We start from the raw sequence: 21482 nt of genomic DNA, 5'->3' as shown, positions 1-21482 counted from the left end.
TAACAGTGGAACTGAAAGTTGACTCACTGTTGACTATGGATTAATATGCCCTATATAAAACAAAAACTGTTCTGTGGAAGCCCATTTCGACTCATGGACTTACCAGTGCTGACTCCCACAAGTAATTTGAGGAATTCTCATAGCGAAACGAAAGGAATACAGCTCATGAAGTAAAACAGCAAGTGGAACAAAATATTATAACGTTTAGGAGATGAATTGAGGTTTTTCCTGAAGATTTTAAGGGGGTGAAGATGGGTCAAGAAATGAAAGCAGGCGACAGGTTTTGAGGTCCTGGGAAAGAATGATTTAGAGCAGGAGGTTGTGATGAGTCTACATTTTAACTCAATGAAGATGAAAGAATGATGAAGAATACATAAGACTATTGCATTCGAGAAATGGCAACAAGAGAGGAAGATCAAAGCAATAATGATCATATAGGGACGTGAATTTATATTCTAGGTACATAGATTATGTATGTCTAAAATACTAAAATAGACTGATTGAGGATTGAGAGAGCAGGAACGTTTCCCTTTTACCCTATCAGATGATGAACGGTTGAAAATATAACTGCACTGCTTTTACCATGAGGACAGCAGGCAGGAGGCTTGCTATCTCCTGGGTCTGCTCAGATGAAGCTAGTCGGAGACATGAATAAGCAGTTGAGCAGTACTTGGTTCTTCAGCCCACCAAGTGGAACTTGCTTTGAATGCAGTGCGTGAGATCAGGAACTCAGTCGTGAAGAGCTAAGTGACAGCCATGGCAGTGATACAACAGGCTTCAGCAAGATGCACTGCCCTTGGTTCTTTTTCTTAATGAAATAACTTGTATTACACAGCCTTTTCTCACAACATATCGATGTCGCAAAGTGCTTTACAGCTCAAAGTGTAGCCACTGTTGTAAGGTGGGAAACGCTGCAGCTGATTTGCACACAGCCAGCTGATTGTTTTTTTGACCTTTCCTGGTCCCCAGGCCTCTGCCTCATTTAGTCACTCTCTCTCATTATTCCTCTCCAAATTTGAACCTGCACTGATTAATGTTTTTTAAACATTGCTCGTGATGCCCTAATGAATGGCAGTCATTTTATCCTGTCTTTCTGATGCTGAAGTGCCTCAGTCCTTCTCACTCTATCGTGCTCAACTCGTGTCATCCACAGCAGTAGGTTCTTGCTCCCTCCTGTCTTTGTCACTGCCTGACCTTCCTGTCTCTTACAAACCTTCCAAGTGAATAAGAAAGAAAAATCTTGCATTTATACGCTGCTCCTGATATTCCAACGAGCCTTCTCACCGATGAAGTACTTTTGAGATGTAGGCATTGCTGTTGTGCAGGCTAACGTGACTGCTAAATTGTGCACAGCAAGATTCCACAGACAGCAGTGAGAATTCTGGCCAGTTAATCCGTTTGGCTGGTGGTTGTAGGATTTTTTTAATGCATTCATGGGATGTGAGCTTCACTGGCAAGGGTGTTGCCCATCCCTAACGGCCCTTGAGAATGTGGTGGTGAGCTGCCGCAGTCAATGTGTCATAGGTACACCCGGTGTGCTAGCTGTGTGGTAGCTGAACGTTGGCCAAGGCATTGAGAGAATGCCCTGCTCCGCTTTGAATATCCCCATCGGACCTTTTATGAGCACCCGAGAGGGCACGTGTGACCTTTGCTTAACGAAAGATTTTGATAGAATGGATGCGAAAAGAAAGTTTGCTTTTGGAGGGAAGGCCATAATGAGAGGCCATCAATATGAGATAGTCACCAAGAATCCCAGTCGGGAGTTCAGAAGCAATTTCTTTATCCAAAGAGCAATAAGAATGTGGAACTCACTACCACAGGGAATAGCATGAATGCATTTAAGGGGAAACTAGATAAAGATACGAGAGTGAAGGGAATAGAGGGTTACAATGGTAGATTTTGATGAGGAAAGATGGGAGGAGGCTTGAGCGGAGCATAAATACCAGCATGAACTGGTTGGGCCGGATGGTGCCTTTCTGTACAATCCTATGCAGTCTGAGAGAGGGCATCTTCAACAGTGCAGCACCCCCTCCAGCACTGCACTGAAGTCGCAGCCTAGATTATGTGCTCGAGTCCTTGAAGTGGGGCTTGTGCATGCAACATTTTTCTATTACAGGATGCCTAAAATTGAAGCAGAAAATGCTGGGGGACACCCGTCAGGTCGACCAGGATTTGGAAGTAGAAAAAAAGGTTTTTTTTTGTTGTTTTTAATATAGGTAGTGAGCGCCCTGATTTTAGTTCCGGAACTATTTGTGCTTGTTTGCACTTTTCAGTAACATTTTCATGCTCAAACCTTGAGGTGTGACGTGTCTGTCGGTCGATCGAAGAATCAAACAAAATCCATGCCAGTGGCCCACCACACATCTTATTCACAAGTCAGAAATCCTGCAGAAAGATGCCTTCGCTGCTCTGAACTTTTGGGTAGCTCTTTGCCTTCATTTTTTATTCATCTTTGAAAGCCAGTGGGTTACAAGACAGCTAATCCAATTATTAAAGCAAAGCTTGAAAGATTTTGAGGCACAGCTTGAGCCTTGAGATTCAATCACTGCCTTGAACTCATTCTGTTGTCTGTTCTTGTAAATAAACATGCAGAGTTTCAATTAGCAGCTGAACGCAATAGAAGTGAACTTCCCAGTGCTTCGTTGTCAGTGAAAGCCTATAATTAAATTGTGACAAAAGCAGAGTTTTTGATCCACATCGAAATAAGGAACACTTCTCTGTACTGTATTTTGCTGTCTTATGATGGATAAACAGAGCGAAGTGTGTTTCAGGAATAACTAGAGTTAAGATAGAAGCCACATCATAGAATTGTAGAATCATACAGCACAGAGAAAGGCCATTCAGCCCATTGAATCTGTGCTTGCAGTTACAGAGAGCAACCCAATTAGTTCCACTGTAGCTCTGTATTGTTTTCCCTCCTTATTGTATTTATCTAATTTCTTTTGAAAGCTACTATTGATTTAGTCTCCATCACCCCCTCTTGCTTTTCAAGTACTAACCACTCCTTGCGAAAAAGGTTTTACCTCATGTCACCTCTGGTTCTTTCCCCAGTCACCTTAAATTTGTGCACTCTAGTTATCAACCCTTCAGCCATTGCAAAGCAGTTTTTCGCTATTTACTCCCATGTAGACCCTGCACGATTTTAAACACCTCAATCAAATCCCCTCTTAGCCTTCTCAGCTCTATGGAGATATTTCCTCCATAGTCGTCAAGTTGGAGACCAGAGCAAGATGAGACAAGGCTTTTTATCTGTAGATTAGCTAAGATGCTGCAGTCATAAGACCATAAGACATAGGAACAGAAATTAGGCTATTCAGCCCATCGAGTCTGCTCCACCATTCAATCATGGCTGATAAGTTTCTCAACCCCATTCTCCCGCCTTCTCCCCGTAACCTTTGATCCCCTTACCAATCAAGAACCTATCTATCTCGGTCTTAAATACACTCAATGACCTGGCCTCCACAGCCTTCTGTGGCAATGAATTCCATAGATTCACCACTCTCTGGCTAAAGAAGTTTCTCCTCATCTCTGTTCTAAAAGGTCTTCCCTTTACTCTGAGGCTGTGCCCTCGGGTCCTAGTCTCTCCTACTAATGGAAACATCTTCCCCACGTCCACTCTATCCAGGCCTTTCAGTATTCTGTAAGTTTCAGTCAGATCCCCCCTCATCCTTCTAAACTCCATCGAGTATAGACCCAGAGTCCTCAAACGTTCCTCACATGTTAAGCCTTTCATTCCTGGGATCATTCTCGTGAACCTCCTCTGGACCCTCTCCAGGGCCAGCACATCCTTCCTGAGATACGGGGCCCAAAATTGCTCACAATATTCTAAATGTGGTCTGACCAGAGCCTTATAAAGCCTCAGCAGCACATCCCTGCTTTTATATTCTAGTCCTCTCGAAATAAATGCCAACATTGCATTTGCCTTCCTAACTACCAACTCAACCTGCAAGTTAACCTTAAGAGAATCCTGGACTAGGACTCCCAAGTCCCCTTGCACTCCAGATTTCTGAATTCTCTCCCCATTTAGAAAATAGTCTATGACTCTATTCTTCCTACCAAAGTGCATGACCTCACACTTCCCCACGTTGTATTCCATCTGCCACTTCTTTGCCCATTCTCCTAACCTGTCCAAATCCTTTTGCAGCCTCCCCGCCTCCTCAATACTACCTGTCCCTCCACCTATCTTTGTATCATCTGCAAACTTAGCCAGGATGCCCTCAGTTCCTTCATCTGGATCATTAATGTATAAAGTGAAAAGCTGTGGTCCCAACACTGACCCCTGCGGAACTCCACTTGTCACCGGTCGCCATCCTGAGAAGGACCCCCTTATTCCCACTCTCTGCCTCCTGCCAGACAGCCAATCTTCTATCCATGCTAGTACCTTGCCTCTAACACCATGGGGTCTTATATTACTGAGCAGCCTCCTGTGCGGCACCTTGTCAAAGGCCTTCTGGAAGTCCAAGTAGACAACATCCATTGGCTCTCCTTTGTCTAACCTACTCGTTACCTCCTCAAAGAATTCTAACAGATTTGTCAGGCATGACCTCCCCTTGATGAAATCATGCTGACTTTGCCCGATTTTACCATGCACTTCCAAGTATTCTGAAATCTCATCCTTAATAATGGACTCTAAAACCTTACCAACGACCGAGGTCAGGCTAATCGGCCTGTAATTTCCCGTCTTTTGCCTCACTCCCTTCTTAAACAGGGGGGTTACATTAGTGATTTTCCAGTCCTCTGGGACCCTCCCTGACTCGAGTGATTCCTGAAAGATCGCCACTAACGCCTCCACTATCTCTTCAGCTATCTCCTTCAGAACTCTGGGGTGTAATCCATCTGGTCCAGGTGATTTATCCACCTTCAAACCTTTCAGTTTTCCTAGCACCTTTTCCTTGGTAATGGCCACCATACTCACCTCTGCCCCCCAACTCTCTTGAACTTTGGGGATGTTACTCGTGTCTTCCACTGTGAAGACTGACGCAAAGTACCTATTCAGTTCCTCCACCATTTCTTTGTTCCCCACTACTACTTCTCCAGCGTCATTTTCCAGTGGCCCACTGTCCACTTTTGCCTCTCTCTTACCTTTTATATATCTAAAAATACTCTTGCAATCTTCTTTTATATTACTGGCTAGTTTACCCTCATATTTAATCTTCTCCCTCCTTATTTCTCTTTTAGTTGTCCTCTGTTGGTCTTTGTAGGCTTCCCAATCCCCTGGTTTGCCACTGCTCTTCGCCGCATTGTATGCTTTCTCTTTAGCTTTTATGCTGTCCCTGACTTACCTTGTCAGCCATGGTTGCCTTGTCCTCCCTTTAGTATGCTGCTTCTTCCTAGGGATAATTTTTGCTGTGTCTCCCAAATTACTCCCAGAAACTCCTGCCATTGCTGTTCCACTGTCTATCCTGCTAGGCTCATCTCCCAGTCAATTCTGGCCAGCTCCTCCCTCATGCCTCTGTAGTTGCCTTTATTCAACTGTAATACCGTTATATCTGATTCCAGCTTTTTCCTCTCAAATTTCAGGGTAAATTCTATCATATTATAGTCACTTTCTCCTAAGGGTTCCTTCACCTTAAACTCCCTTATCAAATCTGCCTCAATACACATCACTAAATCTAGAATTGCCTGTTCCCTAGTGGGCTCCACCACAAGCTGCTCCAAAAAGCCATCTCGTAGACATTCCACAAATTCCTTTTCTTGGGATCCACTACCAACCTGATTTTCCCAGTCTACCTGCATATTGAAATCCCCCATGATCACTGTAACCTTGCCTTTCTTACACACCTTTTCTATCTCCTGGTGTATCTTGTGCCCCACATCCTGACTACTGTTCGGAGGCCTGTACGTAACTCCCATTATGGTTTTTTTAACTTTGCGGTTCCTCAACTCTACCCGCACAGATTCTACATCATCTGACCCTACATCATTTCTTGCTATCGATTTAATTTCATTTCTTACTAACAAAGCAACCCCACCCCCTCTGCCAACCTGCCTATCTTTTCGATAGGATGTATATCCTTGGATATTTAGCTCCCAGTCCTGATCCCCTTGCAGTCTTCAAAGTGTTAATCAATTTGCACACAGTCAAAGCATTGATTAGATATTTCAGACCTGTACATGAATAAACCTCGGCACCAGGTGCATCAGTCTCACCATTACCTTGAATCATTGCTCTTTATTCAGATAATTTTTGATTGGTAATATATAGACTAAGTTTGTTTTGCCATCTCTTCAGTTAATGATATGGTTCACTTTCTAGAGTTGATACTTGAATCTACTAATTCTGCCTGACAGAGTGACTGGAGTCATTCTAATTAACGTACAGATGACAAATGACAGGAACACCGTTCATTGGCCTGTTACTATTTTGGGGGTGGAAACGCGTGTGCTGCTTTAGGATTTAAAGGACTGCAGCAGCTGTACGAGACAGCACAACAGAAACACACGTTTTCAACAGCTTCGAAAGTTTCTCACTGAGATGCATGTTGCCGAAGTAGGTAAGTTCACCGGTGAGGTGACCTGTTTCTCAGTGAGTGGAGGATGGAGACATTGGGCCTGAACTTCCTCGGAGTGGCCCCTCTGTGCCCAATTTCTTACCTTGGTTGTTTTTTGGTGTTATCGCGCCCAACCTTCTGACCTCAGGCCAGGGGAGATCCAGGCAGTGCAGCCTGTCCCAGGGGCAAACGCTAAGTCCAGCAAAGTCAAAGCGAAGAAGGCCACGCCCCTTTTTTTTAACAGCATCAGCCGCCGTCAACCAGGTAAGTTTTTAAAGGTCCATTGAAATTTAAAGGTCCTTGACAGGTGAGGGATAAGATAAGCATCTGAGGTACGTGGCTAGGATTTGAGTGGTGGGGGGGTGGGGGGTTGGGCCTGTTGGGAGGATGGGTGGAGAGGAAAAGCATGTGCAGGGTTTTTGGGGGTGGGTCGGGGGGGTTGGGGTGGAATTCTGTGCGGGGAGTAGTCAGAGGTTGGGAGAGTCCAGTGTGTGGGGAGTCGGTGGTGGGGGGGTGGGGGGGGGAATGCGGTGGTGAGGAGTAGTCAGAAGTGGGTGGAGACCCTGGGGGGGGTGGGGGGGAAGTGGTTGCGGGTGGAGGGGGAGACCCCTGGCGATGTGGTGTTGTGGTGGTAGGGGAGGCCCCTTGGGTGGGGGTGGCTGAGGAGTCCCCTGGCGGGGCAGTCCCTTGGGGGGTGGGGTTAGTCCCCTGAAGGTTGATCCCTACCGGGGGAGGGGGGGTAGACCCTTGGGAGGTGTTAGTCCCCTGTGGGGGTAGGGAGCAGCAGGAGGCCACTCTTGGGGTGCGGCGGTTAATTCAATGGGGAGAGTTGGCAGGGGGAGACCACTGGGGGAGGGGTGTGTTAGTCACCGGGGCGGGGGGGATGGTAGGATGCCCCTAGAGGGTAGAGTTGGTTTAGTCCACTGGTGGGAGTGGCAGGGGAGACACCTAGTGGGTGGTTAGTCTCTGAGGTGGGGTGTGGTGGAGCCCTTTGGGGGTGGGGTGGCGTGCGAGCCGAGGGTTTTGGGTGTGGTCCCGTTTGGTGGTGGTGGGCGGAGGGGCGTCGGTTTGGGTCTGTGCAATAGTTAGCTAGAAGTGGTTCTAACTTTCCCTGGGTAGCTATTGTTGTAAACCAATCAGAATCACTGAAGTTTGCGACTTAAATAGCATTCAGGATCGTCCCCAGGTGCAGGGCAGTTGCCTAGGGAAACTTTGCTCTTCTGGGCAATTGCCGTACAAACCACCTTAGCTGGGAACTTCTGAAGGGGGTTCCCCAGCTCGTGTTTGGGGTACCCGCCTGCCCCAATATGACGCTTGGGAGCTCGGAGGTTATGGCCCACTGTTTGTTACTCTGCCCCATTGCAAAAAGAGCATCAGGACTGAGTGCCAGTTCCGCACATGGCAATTCGGAGCTGGCAGGAATTTAATGACCTTCCCGGGTTTGGCAAGATGAGAAAAGTCAACCAGACGTGTCAAAGAAAGCATTGAGATCGGCTTGCTTGCAACTTAGTGTCACCTTACCATCAAGAGTTAAAGGGCAGGAATTTTTCCCACGGGTTTTCACAGGAGGAGAGGCCTACCAGACCTGAAGAAGCTGTGAGGCTGCCTTTTCAGGTAAGTGAGGGCGCCCCGATATGGAGGCACCATCTCCCCAACGTTTCTAACTTTAAAATAAAAAAAAAAATGCCCCGAGTGGCTGAGCTACCTCCACAGGGCAGCTTACGCCGAAGTGGAAGCTGTCTCCTGGCAGCTGCACAGCTCCAGTTGGCCTCTGACAACAGGCCTTATTAGGCCTTTAACTGGCTCAAGTGGCTGCCCATCGCTTGCAGTTGGTAGCCCTCTGCTCCCACCGTGACTCTGTAAAATGTGCCGTGCCGTTCAAATTTCCACGGACTTTGGCAGGAATGGGAAATCCCGCTGGAGGGAGGGGCTGTAAAATTCTGCCCCCCTACCTCTCCAAGCTGATATTGCTTAAGCTGCCCCTGCTGGCTGCTTGTAGTAATGCAGCATGATTTCCCCAGGTGAAGGTTTCAGATCTCCATTGAACAATCCATTCATGGTTTATTTTTCCCTCGCTCTCTCCCCCGCCCCGCATCTCCCCCCACCCTTAACTCCCCTTGTGTCGCATCCGAGGTGGAGATATGAGGGGGTGATCGAGCACATCATGGCCAACAGGTGGCTGAAGTTTAGGTGATTGGAGGTTTGATAATGATTGGAGTGAGATTTTCTTCCTGGTTGGATGCAGAACAAAGGGAGAGGGAAGGGGGGATGTGAGGGACCAAGGGGACGAGTATTGGAGCTGGTGGTGCCTGGGATTGAGACAATGGGAATAGAGAAGCCATTTTCACAGCAAGTTCAAGGTTGTGGGGGGGTGGGGGGCAGTGAATATGAGTCGGAGAGGTTAAGGGAGGACCGGAGGGCAGAGGAGAGGTGGAGCAAGGTGAGTTGAGATGGAGATTGATATCATCGAGGATGGGAAGCTGCTCCTCACACAGACTGAGGAAGGAGAGAAGTGAGGAGAGTTCGATGGGAAGCTTTACATATGACTAGAATTTCCCTCATCAAAACAGCTTCGACAATTATATGAGAAGCTTAGCTTTGGCTTTGTAGCTGCATTGAGCTGTACGTTGTGAGTGACTTTACTATAGGATTGCAAATTCAGACATGTAGCATTGAGACATTCATCCACAGCTCTGCCCCCAGGCTGATTACACAGGCCTTCTGTGAATTGGAGGATGTATTTCCCAGTGATTAGCGACACATGCAGACAGTTGTACTCTGGGAAATCCCTCGAGGGAAACGCTCGGTTGTTTATGAACAGATCTTTCTGTTGAAATATGCTGCCGAGCAGTTTGGACCATTAGGAAAACAAAGAGGTAATCATTTGTTTTTTAAACTGGAAAAGCTGATAATATATCCTTTCACTGGTGAGCAAAGATTCCCATCACATACAGATTGCGTAACATAAATCCATGTACCTGGCTGCGGCAGCATTGTGTCTATGTTATGGGACTAGTAAGCAAGAGGACTGGACTAATGATCCAGAGGCATAACTTCAAATCCCACCAGAGGATCTGGGGAATCTAATTCAGTTCACTAGACCTGGAAGTTTTTATTAAGAAAAATTAGGTAGTCTCAGTAAGAGTGATCAGTGGATTATTGTCAAAATCCACCTGGTTCACTAAAGTCCTTGAGGGAAGGAAATCTGCCATTCTTACCTGGTCTGGCTTATATGTTACTCCAGACTCTCAGCAATGTGGTTGACTCTAAACTGACGTCTGAAATGACCTCTCAAAGCGCTCAGTTGTACTAAACCGCTACCCATGCAGTATTTCAAGAAGGCGGCTCAACACCACTTTCTCAAGGACAATTAGGGATAGGCAATAAATGCTGGCCTTGCCAGCTATGCCTATACATCCTGTGAACAAATCTGTCGTGAGGTTATGCCCCTTTTTATTTTTGAAAGTATGATTTTTCAACTTTCAACTGACTGGAAATTTTGTAACTAGAACTGAGAACTTAAAAATGCAGGGCCGCGTTCCAAGGTGAAGGTGAGAAACAAACAAATCACGCTCCGGGAAGTGTGAAGAGAGAGCCGCTTCCCCTCATCCAGACAACCATCGAAACTCGTAACGATCCAGGGAAGAGACATTAAAAATGCAAAGTACTGGATATTGAAGCAATAGCTGCTGCAGGCAGACACATCCAAAACCTCTTGAAAATACACAACGGGTGAAATACTTCAAGACAAGGCTGCCAGCCGCTCGAGAGAGATTGCAAGTGGCAGAGGTGGTGCCGAGAAAGTCTTCACCAGAGGAAACCGGCTGAAGGCTGCTCTCTCTCCATCTGTCTCCTTTAGAATAACCGTCACCCGGTGTGAGAAACCAACTGTACCGGCAAACCGAGATCTAATAGTAATTGCAACATCTTCTACATCTGACTGCATCCTAGAAACCAGCTAACCTAAATTGTCCACAGCGTTTAAAATCTACGCCTCAAGGAAAAGCAAAGGGCAATTAACCGAATATTCTTTTACCTTTGTTTTAATTGGGCTCTAACCCCCCTCATTTCTGATACGTGTGTGTGTGTGTGTGTGTGTGTGTGCGTGTGTGTGGACCCGAATGATTACAAGAGGGCCGAATGCTTGACATCTCGTTTTTAATGTCTTCCTCAGGTTTAGTGGTGAATAAATTTGCTCTTTTTTTTCGACTCAAGAAAACCTTGTTTGATTGGCTCCTTATTGCTCACAGCTTAAATTGTTGAATACATTTGGATTCTTTCCACATTCCACAGAAGGGCATCTCCTCGTTTTAAAAAAAAGAACTTAAATCTTTGTTGTGACCAACCGAGGAAGCAGAATAGAGGGGGGCCAGTTCAGCCCTTCTCACCTGGTCATAACACATTTTTTAAAAATGGGCCTTATAGGGCGGAAAATATATTAGAAATGAATTAATTTCAGAAACAGGACACGGGCCTTTAATAGTCTGCCAGTTACTTATGTCAAAATTACAGCTATTGTTTTGGAGGGTCAAAGTTTAAAATGTTCTCTGCTGGGTTGAATAGACTCACAATAGGTCATTATGACTGACCTCACTTTGATTTAGAAATATGATCCACCTTGAGCCACCTGCCTCTTTATAATAACCAAGTTCCAGTTGACTAATGGAGCCTGCAGTCTGAATCACTCTCTTGTCTTCTTGTCTCATCTGTAACCTTTCCTTGGTGTTTTTTGTAACCCTGCAGCCCACAACAAGCCCTTATGTTAGCCTGACCACTGTTCTGTTTGTGTAAATTTTTGCAGTGACAGTGAACAGGACTTTCAGTCCCCGCCATGAGGAGAAGTGGGTGGAGAGGCGCCTGAGGTCATCCTCCGAGGGCACGTCTGGACGGCGAATGAGCCACGGGGTCCGAGATGGGCGCGTGGAAGAACTGCACAGTCTAAAGGGGCAAAGAGCGGGCTCATCATCTTCCAAGATGAACAGCATGGTAGGTGCATGGTGCTATGAAACATTACCAATGTATTGCTTTCGGAAGATTTATTCCAGTGAATAGGACAAAGCAGCAATTGGTGGGTCTGCACTGACACTATGTTATGTGCCCGTCCTGAGTTTGGCTTTGTTGACGGCAATGGGTTTGAATCTGAGTATGAACGTTTCATGGGCAGCTGATGTGATAATACCTTCCTTATGCTACTATCCAAGACCAATTTCAAGTCCAATTTGCCTTTTATTCAAATTGTTGTTGAAGAGAAACCGAGGCAAACCTGCCAGGTCCTGAATTTGTTCATTAGGTTCACGAGGAAAGGTTTGATAGTTTGAGCTCTGCGCATGTAACCCAGAGTGAATATTCTGACCTGTGTCTATTGCTGTGATATTGCTTTAAGAGAGAAAATGCTAATAAGTAGGTAGCCAGGATGTAAACGATGTGACCAGCAGACATTGTTCAGAGGAGCTTTCAGTTTAGCTAGCAGTATGTGGTGTGAAGAAATTGCAGCTGTACTTTCCTGTTAACAATGGTTGTTGAACCTTTGTAGTAAATCTGTCTGCTGATAAATCCTGGACTACAACTTCAAATAAACCAGACGTACATTCTGTTTACCAGTCCTGTGTGAGATTGGTAAGTTTGAGTTAGGCAAATATAGAAATACAACATGTATAGTCAGGGGAGTTTTGATGTAGGTATGGGCTCAGCACCAAACCTATCATCCAAGTCTACAGCTCAGCACAGGCACTGAAGTCAAATTGGAGCTTCGGTTAAGGGGCGCAAAACCGATGACCTTAAATCGCATGAGTACCTCTGAGGGGAAACTAAAGGGAACAACAAGGTCGGGAATGGTTTCTTTTGCAAAGTTAATGTTGTGCTTCTCGCTCAGCAGACCTTTGTTTTGAAGCAGCTCACATCTGTGGGGAATGCTAGTTGTGAGTTTCTCTAGTCCAGAGAGCTGTGGATGCTTAGTTTTTCGGTATATCCAAGTATCATCATGGGCAGAATTTATGTGTATTCTTATTGCATGTAATCAAAGTGTTTTATATGTGAGCTGTATGTACTTTCGTACCCTCAGTGATTTGTCCCAATTTAAACAACTTCAGCAGCAAGCTTTTTTGTGCATTTAAAAACAAAGAAGGTTATTTATTATTCCACACTTGCCCCAGAGGTTGAATGTCTCCGTCACTCACTTGACGTCTGACTTACTCGCTCGACTCACACTCTGTCATTCGCACAAAAGTTGGATACGGATGAAGAAAAAAATATATAATTACAATTTGGGATTATTTCAATCCCTTTCACAGCAGGTCTGTAATTTCTTAGATGAATTGATGCTTTGTCTGGAGTGAAGGTGTTGAAAAGCAGGGCATTCTCAGTAAGCTGTGAGGCTTCTTGTAGTTGAGTTGCTAGGAGGTTTTCTCAGCTGAACTTGAAGTTGGAACAGGTTGGAGAGAGTCCTTCCCCCATTTCAAGGTATAGCTGTTTATTACCTTTACTGAATAGTTGAATGCAGATGGCTTTCTACTGGTCGCTCTGTCTGAGAACAACTTCTGCTGTTGTTTCAAAAGCAACCAGCAAACATGGCTCTCCTACCCATGTGACCTGTTAGAAGTCAGACGTCCTTTTCTAAGTAATTTGGTGTGTTAGACCGATTAAACCTCTTGTGTAGTGGCTTTTCACACCATGAGAGTTTGAGACAGCCAGTGTCTTTGGTGTTTGGGGGAGGGGCCATCACAATACAACGAAAGGTTGATGGGATCCATTTCCTGTTCGCTTAACACCCACTGAGTTTCAGCGTCTCTTTTGCCTTCGGTGAAACATGGAGGTGAGTTGTCTTCAAACTCCATTGCCTGTGGGTTTTGATCCATCCTTAAACAATGAGATGTGTGAATCTTACATGTGGCTGTGGTATTCCTTCACTCGGGCTGATATTTAATCAGGTATTGGCTGCAGATTCCACTGTCCACAGTTCAAATGCCAAAAGTCATGTGGTATGCTGCAGTCACCTGTTCACTTTTTTTCTTATTACATATTTTAAATTCATGTTTATCTTGATGTCTGCACTGGGCATGACACAAGACAAAGGTTGATAGACTTTTGGGTACCGAGGGAATTAAGGTAATGAGAATTGTATGGAGTTAATGTAGAAGATCGACCGTGATCTTACTGAACGCAGACTCGGAGGATCAAATGACCCATTCCAACTCCGATTCCTTGGTTATAATTTTGCTGTCGGCGTGTAGGGGTGGGCCCGACACACCGACGCGCAAAATGACATGAGATGATGTTGGGCGTGCGTCCCGACGTCATCAGGCATCATTTCGATCTTTTGTTTGGCAGGTGTGCATCGGAGTCGGCTGCGCACCCACCGAACTCTCAGCGGCCTATTAAGGCCATTAGAAAAGTAATTAAGCTCATTAGCAATGCTGCCTGCTCAACCTTAAGGTCGGCGGGCAGGCAAAGAGCCCAAGCGGCCTTCGCGTTTTTTAGGAAACCTCATCCACGGTTGGGATGAGGTTTCCTGAAGGGGGTTTTATTAAATAAATAAATAATTTTTGTGCAATTCATAAACATGTCCCAGTTCATGTGACACTGTCACATGAGGGGACGTCTAAATCATTTTTAACTTCATTATTTACAGGGCAGGGTTTTCCCCCCATTGGGGGCGAAGTTGAAGTGCGGGTGCGTGGAGGCGCACCTCCGATCGGCACCACCATTTTACATGGGCGGGCCAATTAAGGCTCACCCAGCGTGATGTCCGCACGGAAGCACTATGCGCTCCCTGTGTGGGCGGGGAGGAATCCCGAAACCTGAGAGTGCGCTCTTTGGCGCATGCGCATGTAAGAGCGCACTCATCTCCCTGAGGCTCAGTGCTGCCTCAGGGAGATTGTCTCTACTGTACAAATTATTAAAAATAGAGAAATAAAATCCCTGATATGTCCCCTCATGTGACACTGTCCATAATTTTTTAAAAAACTTTAATTAAATTTTTAAAAAACCTACATGAAACCTCATCCCGCCCGTGGATGAGGTTTCACGCTTTTTCTAATTCCCGCCAGGGCTCCCGGCCTGCCGCCAACCTTAAGGTTGGATGGCCAGGTCCCTTAATTAGTTTAATGACTCTGCCAATAGCCTCAATTGGCCATTGATAGGTCGGCAGGTGCACAGCTGATTTTGCTGTGCCCCCGCCTACCTGAAAATTTAAATGGGGCGCAGTGACATTGGGAGTTCCGCCCGACATCACCGCGCATTATTTTACGCGTCGGCGAGCGGGCCCCGCCCCCTGCTCACCGACAGGAAAATCCTGCCCATGAACTTTTATTATGTACTTAATCTCTCTGAGGCAGCTCTCCCTCCTCCCTCCCTCCGCCCGCACAGGTAGTGCTGAGCGCTAACAGCTGTGTGTCACGCTGGTGGGCCTTAATTGGCCCGCCCACGTAAAATGGCGGCACGCAGCCGATTGTGGGCAGCGATCAGCTCCGTGCTGGCCCGCGCCCGGTCCTGACCGGCCGGCCCGTCTTACAGAAAATTCTCCCCCTTACATTCGCAGTCTGCGGAAGGGGTGAGCTTAATGCACAAACACGTTCACCATTCTGTATTTATGTTCTCGTGTAGCAGATCGTTCTGTTGAGCAGCTATGTAAATGTTATCCCCCAGTGTTCTGTTGCTGTCAGTGTAGTTTGCATGTTGGGGTCACTCGAAATGCTTTATGTTGAAAGCTAGCCTGTGTTTTTGCTCTTCAGCCTGCTGTTCGAGATTCCCAATCATTCTCTAGCGGTTTAACGTGTCTTGGAATCTTCTAACCTCTGTGGCCAAGCAATGGCCACATTTTAAACGCTGTAAAGTCCCACTATGCAACGATTCTGTTGAAATTCAGATCACTGACTTAAGGCAGTGACTGTTGTTCACTCCTGGACAGTGAGCAGACATGAATAGTCTAGACTTCATCAAGAAAAGCAGGCCCCTTGAGAAAAGTAATATCGGACTGACATAAAGGACGTTCACGGTCAATTAGCTGATGTTCTTTTTCAGCAGCTAGTCCTGCAACTAGCCTTCATTTTACACCCTCCCATCACTTAATGTGCTCATGCAATGCTTTGTTTCCACATTGTTAACTGGGCATTTTGCCTGTAATTTAATGTGTATGTATATTATACAGCGCTGTATAGGCATGGTTGCTGCTTATTGTCTGCCTTTAGTGAGACTTGTTGCAGCTCCTACCACACGTGATCAGGTTATTTTACATTGAAAAACATAGTTTACAGCATTGAAACTATTTGACCTGACTGCCCACATTAGTGTCTGTGTTTTAGTTGAGCCTCCTCCCATCCTACTTTATGTGACTTATCCAGTATATCCTTCTATTCCTTTCTCCCTCATGTACTTATCAAGCTTTCCCTTAAATGCATCTATTTCTATGCTCTGGTTTTTCATGTGATTTTTCTTGTCCCCATCTCCTCACTTCCTCAGGTTTTCTCCCTCCCTGGGGGAAGAGTTAAAGGGGGAGGCAGATATCCTTCCCCCACCACCACCCCCCCCGCCCCCGCCGGCTGCCTCCCTGCTACCAGCCACATCCCAGTAACAATCGTTATCATCAAAGCATTGAAGGAGGACATTCAGCCCGTCATGCCTGTGCTGACCCTCTGAAGGAGCAATTCACCTGAAGGAACCACTCCCCCTCCTTCATGCTGTAGACCAGCACATTCTTCCTTTTCTGATAATAATCCAATTCCCACTTAAAGGCCATGATTGACCCTGCCTCTGCCGCACTCTCAGCCAGTGTATTCCAGATTCTAAGCGCTTGCTGCATGAAAATATTTTCCTCATGTCTCCATTGCTTCTTTTGCCAATCACCTTAAATCTGTGCCCTCTGGTTCTCAACCCTTCCACCAATGGGAACAATTTCTCTCTGTCTACCCTGTCCAGGCTCCTCCATGATTTTGAACACCTCTATCAAATCTCCTCTCAGCCTTCTCTCCTCCAAGGGAAACTGTCCCAACTTCTCCAGTCGATCTATGTAATTCAAGTTCCTCATCCCTGGAACCATTCTCATGAATCTTTTCTGCACTATCTCTAAGGCCTTCACATCCTTCCTAACATATGCTGCCCAGAATTGGATGTCCTACTCCAGCCGAGGCTGAATCAGTGTTTTATACAGGTTTAACATAACCTCCTTGCCTTTGAATTCTGTGCCCCTCTTGTTAAAGCCCTGGATGCTGTTATCAGCCACCTTCTCAACCGGCTCTGCCACCTTCAGTGATTTATGCACATATGCACACACAGGTCCTTCTGCCACTTTTCCACCCACTCCACCAGCCTGCCTATGTTCTTATGAAGTTCTGCACTATCCTCCTCACAGTTCACGATACTTCAAAGTTATGTATCGTCTGCAAATTTTGAAATTGTGCCCTGTAGATCCAGGTCTAGATCGTTAACCCATATCAGGAAGAGCAGGGATCCTAACACCAACCCCTATAAACCTTGCTCCAGTCCTAAAAACATCCATTAACCACTACTCTCTGTTTCCTGTCACTCAGCCAATTTCGTATCCACATTGCTAATGTCCCACTTATTCCATGAGCTCTAACTTTGCTCACAAGTCTGTTGTGCGGCACTTTACCAAATGCCTTTTGGAAGACCATGTACAACATATCAACAGCATTGCCCTCATCATCCCCCTCTGCTCCCTTATTGAAAGAACTCCAGCAAGTTAATGACCTTCCCTTTACAAATCCATGCGGGCTTTCCTTAATTAACCTGCTTTTGCCCAATGATGATGAATTTTGGCCCAAATTATTGTTTCTAGAAGCTTCCCTACCACCGAGGTTAAACCGACTGGTCCGCAGTTGCTGGGATAATCTTTACACACTTTTTTTGAACAAGGGTGTGACGTTTGCAATTCTCCAGTCCTCTGCACTACCCGAGTCTAAGGAAGACTGCAAAATTACGGCCAATGCTTCTTCAATTTCCACACTCGATTTCCTCAGTCTCCTTGGATGCATCTCATTGCCAATTAAAGCGCCTCCAAGCAATATGCAAATTGAGATGATTTGAGTCACAACAGACCAATGATTAAACCTGGGTCAGAACTGAACTATTTCCATTTTTGAATATACTGTTGCATTGGTAAGTAACTAGCATTTGTATGGCGCCGCTCATGACCGAAAGATGTCCCAAGGCATTTTACTGTTCTTAACATATGAACATGAAATGGAGGCAGGAGTGGTACCATACAGCCCATCGAGCCTGCTCCACCATTCAGTATGATCGTGGCTGATCTCCAGCTTCAACCCCACTTTCCCTCCCACTCCCCATATCCCTTGATTTCTTGAGAAAGCAAAAATCTGTCTATCCCAGCCTTAAATATATTCAAGTTTTTTGCTTTTATTTAAATATATTCAACATTGGAGCATTCCCAACCCTTTATAAGCTGGTTTAAGGTGGGGGGGTGGGGTGGGGGGAAAGAAGTTGGGAGCGGGGGAGGGGTGGTAGTAGGGACAAGCAAGCAGTGATAGGAGCAGATAATCAAAAGATGTCACAGACAAAGGAACAAAGACGTGTTAAAGGTGGTGATATTATCTAAGAGAATGTGCTAATTAAGAATGGATGGCAGGACACTCAAGGTACAGCTCTAGTGGGGGTGGGGTGGAGAGACTCACAGGGCATTACAGGTATAGATTTAAAAATAATGGAAATAGGTGGGAAAAGAAAAATCTATATAAGTTATTGGAAAAAACAAAAGGGAGGGGGAAGAAACGGAAAGGGGGTGGGGATGGGGGAGGGAGTTCAAGATCTAAAGTTGTTGAATTCAATATTCAGTCCGGAAGGCTGTAAAAGTGCCTAGTCGGAAGATGAGGTGCTGTTCCTCCAGTTTGCGTTGGGCTTCACTGGAACAATGCAGCAAGCCAAGGACAGACATGCGAGCAAGACAGCAGGGTGGAGTGTTAAAATGGCAAGCGACAGGGAGGTTTGGGTCTTTCTTGCGGACAGACCGCAGGTGTTCTGCAAAGCGGTCGCCCAGTTTACGTTTGGTCTCTCCAATGTAGAGGAGGCTGCATTGGGAGCAACGAATGCAGTAGATTAAGTTAGGGGAAATGCAAGTGAAATGCTGCTTCACTTGAAAGGAGTGTTTGGGCCCTTGGACGGTGAGGAGAGAGGAAGTGAAGGGGCAGGTGTTGCATCTTCTGCGTGGGCATGGGGAGGTGCCATAGGTGGGGGTTGAGGAGTAGGGGGTGATGGAGGAGTGGACCAGGGTGTCACGGAGGGAACGATCCCTACGGAATGCCACCAGGGAGGGTGGAGGGAAGATGTGTTTGGTGGTGGCATCATGCTGGAGTTGGCGGAAATGGCAGAGGATGACCCTTTGAATGCGGAGGCTGGTGGGGTGATAAGTGAGGACAAGGGGGACCCTATCTTGGTTCTGGGAGGGAGAAGAAGGCGTGAGGGCGGATGCATTCAAAGGATCATCCTCCGCCATTTCCGCCAACTCCAGCATGATGCCACCACCAAACACATCTTCCCTTCACCCCCACTGGCGGCATTCCGTAGGGATCATTCCCTCCGGGACACCCTGGCCCACTCCTCCATCACCCCCTACTCCTCAACCCCCACCTATGGCACCTCCCCATGCCCACGCAGAAGATGCAACACCTGCCCCTTCACTTCCTCTCTCTTCACCGTCCAAGGGCCCAAACACTCCTTTCAAGTGAAGCAGCATTTCACTTGCATTTCACTTGCATTTCCCCTTAGTCTACTGCACTAGAGCTGTACCTTGAGTGTCCTGCCATCCATTCTTAATTAGCACATTTTCTTAGATAATATCACCACCTTCAACACCTCTTTGATCCTTTTGTCTGTGAAATCTTATGATTATCTGCTCCTATCACTGCTTGCTTGCCCCTACAACCACCCCACCCTCAACTTCTCTCCCCCCCACCCCCCTCCACCTTAAACCAGCTTATATTTCACCTCTCTCCTAACTATACTCAGTTCTGTTGAAGGGTCATGAGGACTCGAAACGTCGACTCTTTTCTTCTCTGCCGATGCTGCCAGACCTGCTGAGTTTTTCCAGGTAATTCTGTTTTTGTTTTAGCCATATTCCCTCATTGTTCTGGGGCACAGAAACTAAACACACAAGATTTACTTTCTCATTGAGAATTTTGTTTGTGTTGCAGCAGCTCAAGAGTGATGCAACATTTCTTGATGTGTGTTTATCTCCCATGTTTTTGTTGAGTTCATCGAATATCAAAGCTAAACCTGTTATACCTACATCTGCCACAAGATGTCAGGCGAAGACCATGAATGATATGAAGTGAATTCAAGTGGCTGAGTAACTAAAAGCTGTGTTTTGCATCATCTCAGCCGGGTCATTGGACTCGAAACGTCAACTCTTTTCTTCTCCACCGATGCTGCCAGACCTGCTGAGTTTTTCCAGGTAATTCTGCTTTTGTTTTGGATTTCCAGCATCCGCAGTAGTTTTTTGTTTTTATGCTTTTGTATGGTATGCATGCTGGAGCAGGACACCGAGGTGTGATATAGTGATTTGGCTACATATCCAAATTCTAGCCTCAAAGCTTCTTGGAGTCTTGACATGTCTTGGTTGCTCTCGGCCTCCGCAAGTTTCTGATGTGCCTAGAAAGGGAAGTAACCAGGGTGCAGCGAGGGAATTATTCCTTTTACAGAAAATTCCTTGGTCAGCCCTCTCCTTCTTGGGCAGTCCCTCGGGTTAAGGATGGGATTAATGGGTTCTAAGATGGCTGATAAGCCGAATGAATGAACCGCAGACTCTGCGGCGTGTGGGGGGCAGACGGTGGTTGGAGGGCCAGGTGGGTGGGTGGTTTGGAGGGATCGATCACAAAAGGTTAGCACGCAGGTGCAGCAAGTGATGAAAAAGGCAAATTGAATGTTGTCGTTTATTGTAAGGGGAATGGAATATAAAAGTAGGAACGTTTTACTACAGTTTTATGGGGTATTGGTGAGACAACACCTGGAGGACTGTGTACAGTTTTGGTAAGTAAGGATATAAATGCATTAGAAGCAGTGCGGAGAATGTTCACCTGACTGATTCTTGGGATGTGACGGGATTATCCTATGAGGAAAGGTTGGACAAGTTGGATCTGTATCCATTGGGGTTTAGAAGAACGAGAGGTGATCCCACTGCAACATGTAAGATCCGGAGGGGACTTGACAGGGTGGATTCTGAAAGGATGTTTCCCCTCGTGGGAGAGACCAGAAGTAGGGGACACAGTTTAAAAATAAGGGGTCTCCTATTTAAAACAGAGATGAGGGGAAGTTTTTTTTCTCTGAGGGAGGTGAGTCCGTGGAATTCTCTTCTCCAGAGAGCAGTGGAGGAGGGTCATTGAATATTTTTAAGGCAGGACTGGATAGATTCTTGGTAGAGAAGGGAGTCGAGAGTCTAGGGGGTAGATGCCTCAATCAGATCAGCCATGATCTTATCAAACGGCAGAGCAGACTCAAGGGCCGAGCCACCTACTCCTGCTCCTAACTGTATGTTGCGCATGGTTCCTTACACCTTGAATTTGCTTCTGCACCCTCCCGACGAAATCTCTCGATGTGTTCAGCACCTCCCCAAATGAACATTTCATTTTGGTCGGTCACAAGCCAGAGACTCCCATTTGCCGCTGGAGATGTTTGACCTCAGCCCAGTTACACCAGGGACTGAAAATGCTGGGATTACCTGTGGGCCGGGTTAAAGCCCTCTCCCAGCATGCTCCAGATTCTCCAGCTCTACGGGGTGGACGAGTGCCGGAGATTGTCCCGGAGCGCTGCGTGTGACTGTCTTACGCTGTCAATCTCCCAGTGAGAGCTCCAACCCTAGTGAGGATCAGCACAGAAATCAGGAGACTTGCATTTCTGTAGCACCTTTCAAACCCCAGGCATGTCCCAGTTGGGCTGAATGGCCTGTTAGTGCGTTGTATGTTCTCTGTAATGTACGTTTACATTTTTTTCTGGCTTGAGAGCGTTGCTGTAACAACTGGGTCAAAC

General features: G+C 46.3%; 1 protein-coding gene across 1 annotated transcript in view; it reads left to right on the top strand.

The window, feature by feature from the left end:
* ccser1 (coiled-coil serine-rich protein 1) overlaps positions 1 to 21482 on the top strand; it is a 1189706-nt gene that overhangs the window by 194193 nt on the left and 974031 nt on the right. Inside the window, exon 3 of the mRNA XM_078570902.1 lies at positions 11293 to 11477. Within this exon, the coding sequence (XP_078427028.1) occupies positions 11293 to 11477 (185 nt within the window). The remainder of the gene's footprint in view (positions 1 to 11292; positions 11478 to 21482) is intronic.

Source organism: Cetorhinus maximus, chromosome 1 (assembly GCF_964194155.1).
Source record: "Cetorhinus maximus chromosome 1, sCetMax3.hap1.1, whole genome shotgun sequence".
Taxonomy (NCBI): domain Eukaryota; kingdom Metazoa; phylum Chordata; class Chondrichthyes; order Lamniformes; family Cetorhinidae; genus Cetorhinus; species Cetorhinus maximus.
This window is presented reverse-complemented; position numbering and strand designations above follow the sequence as displayed.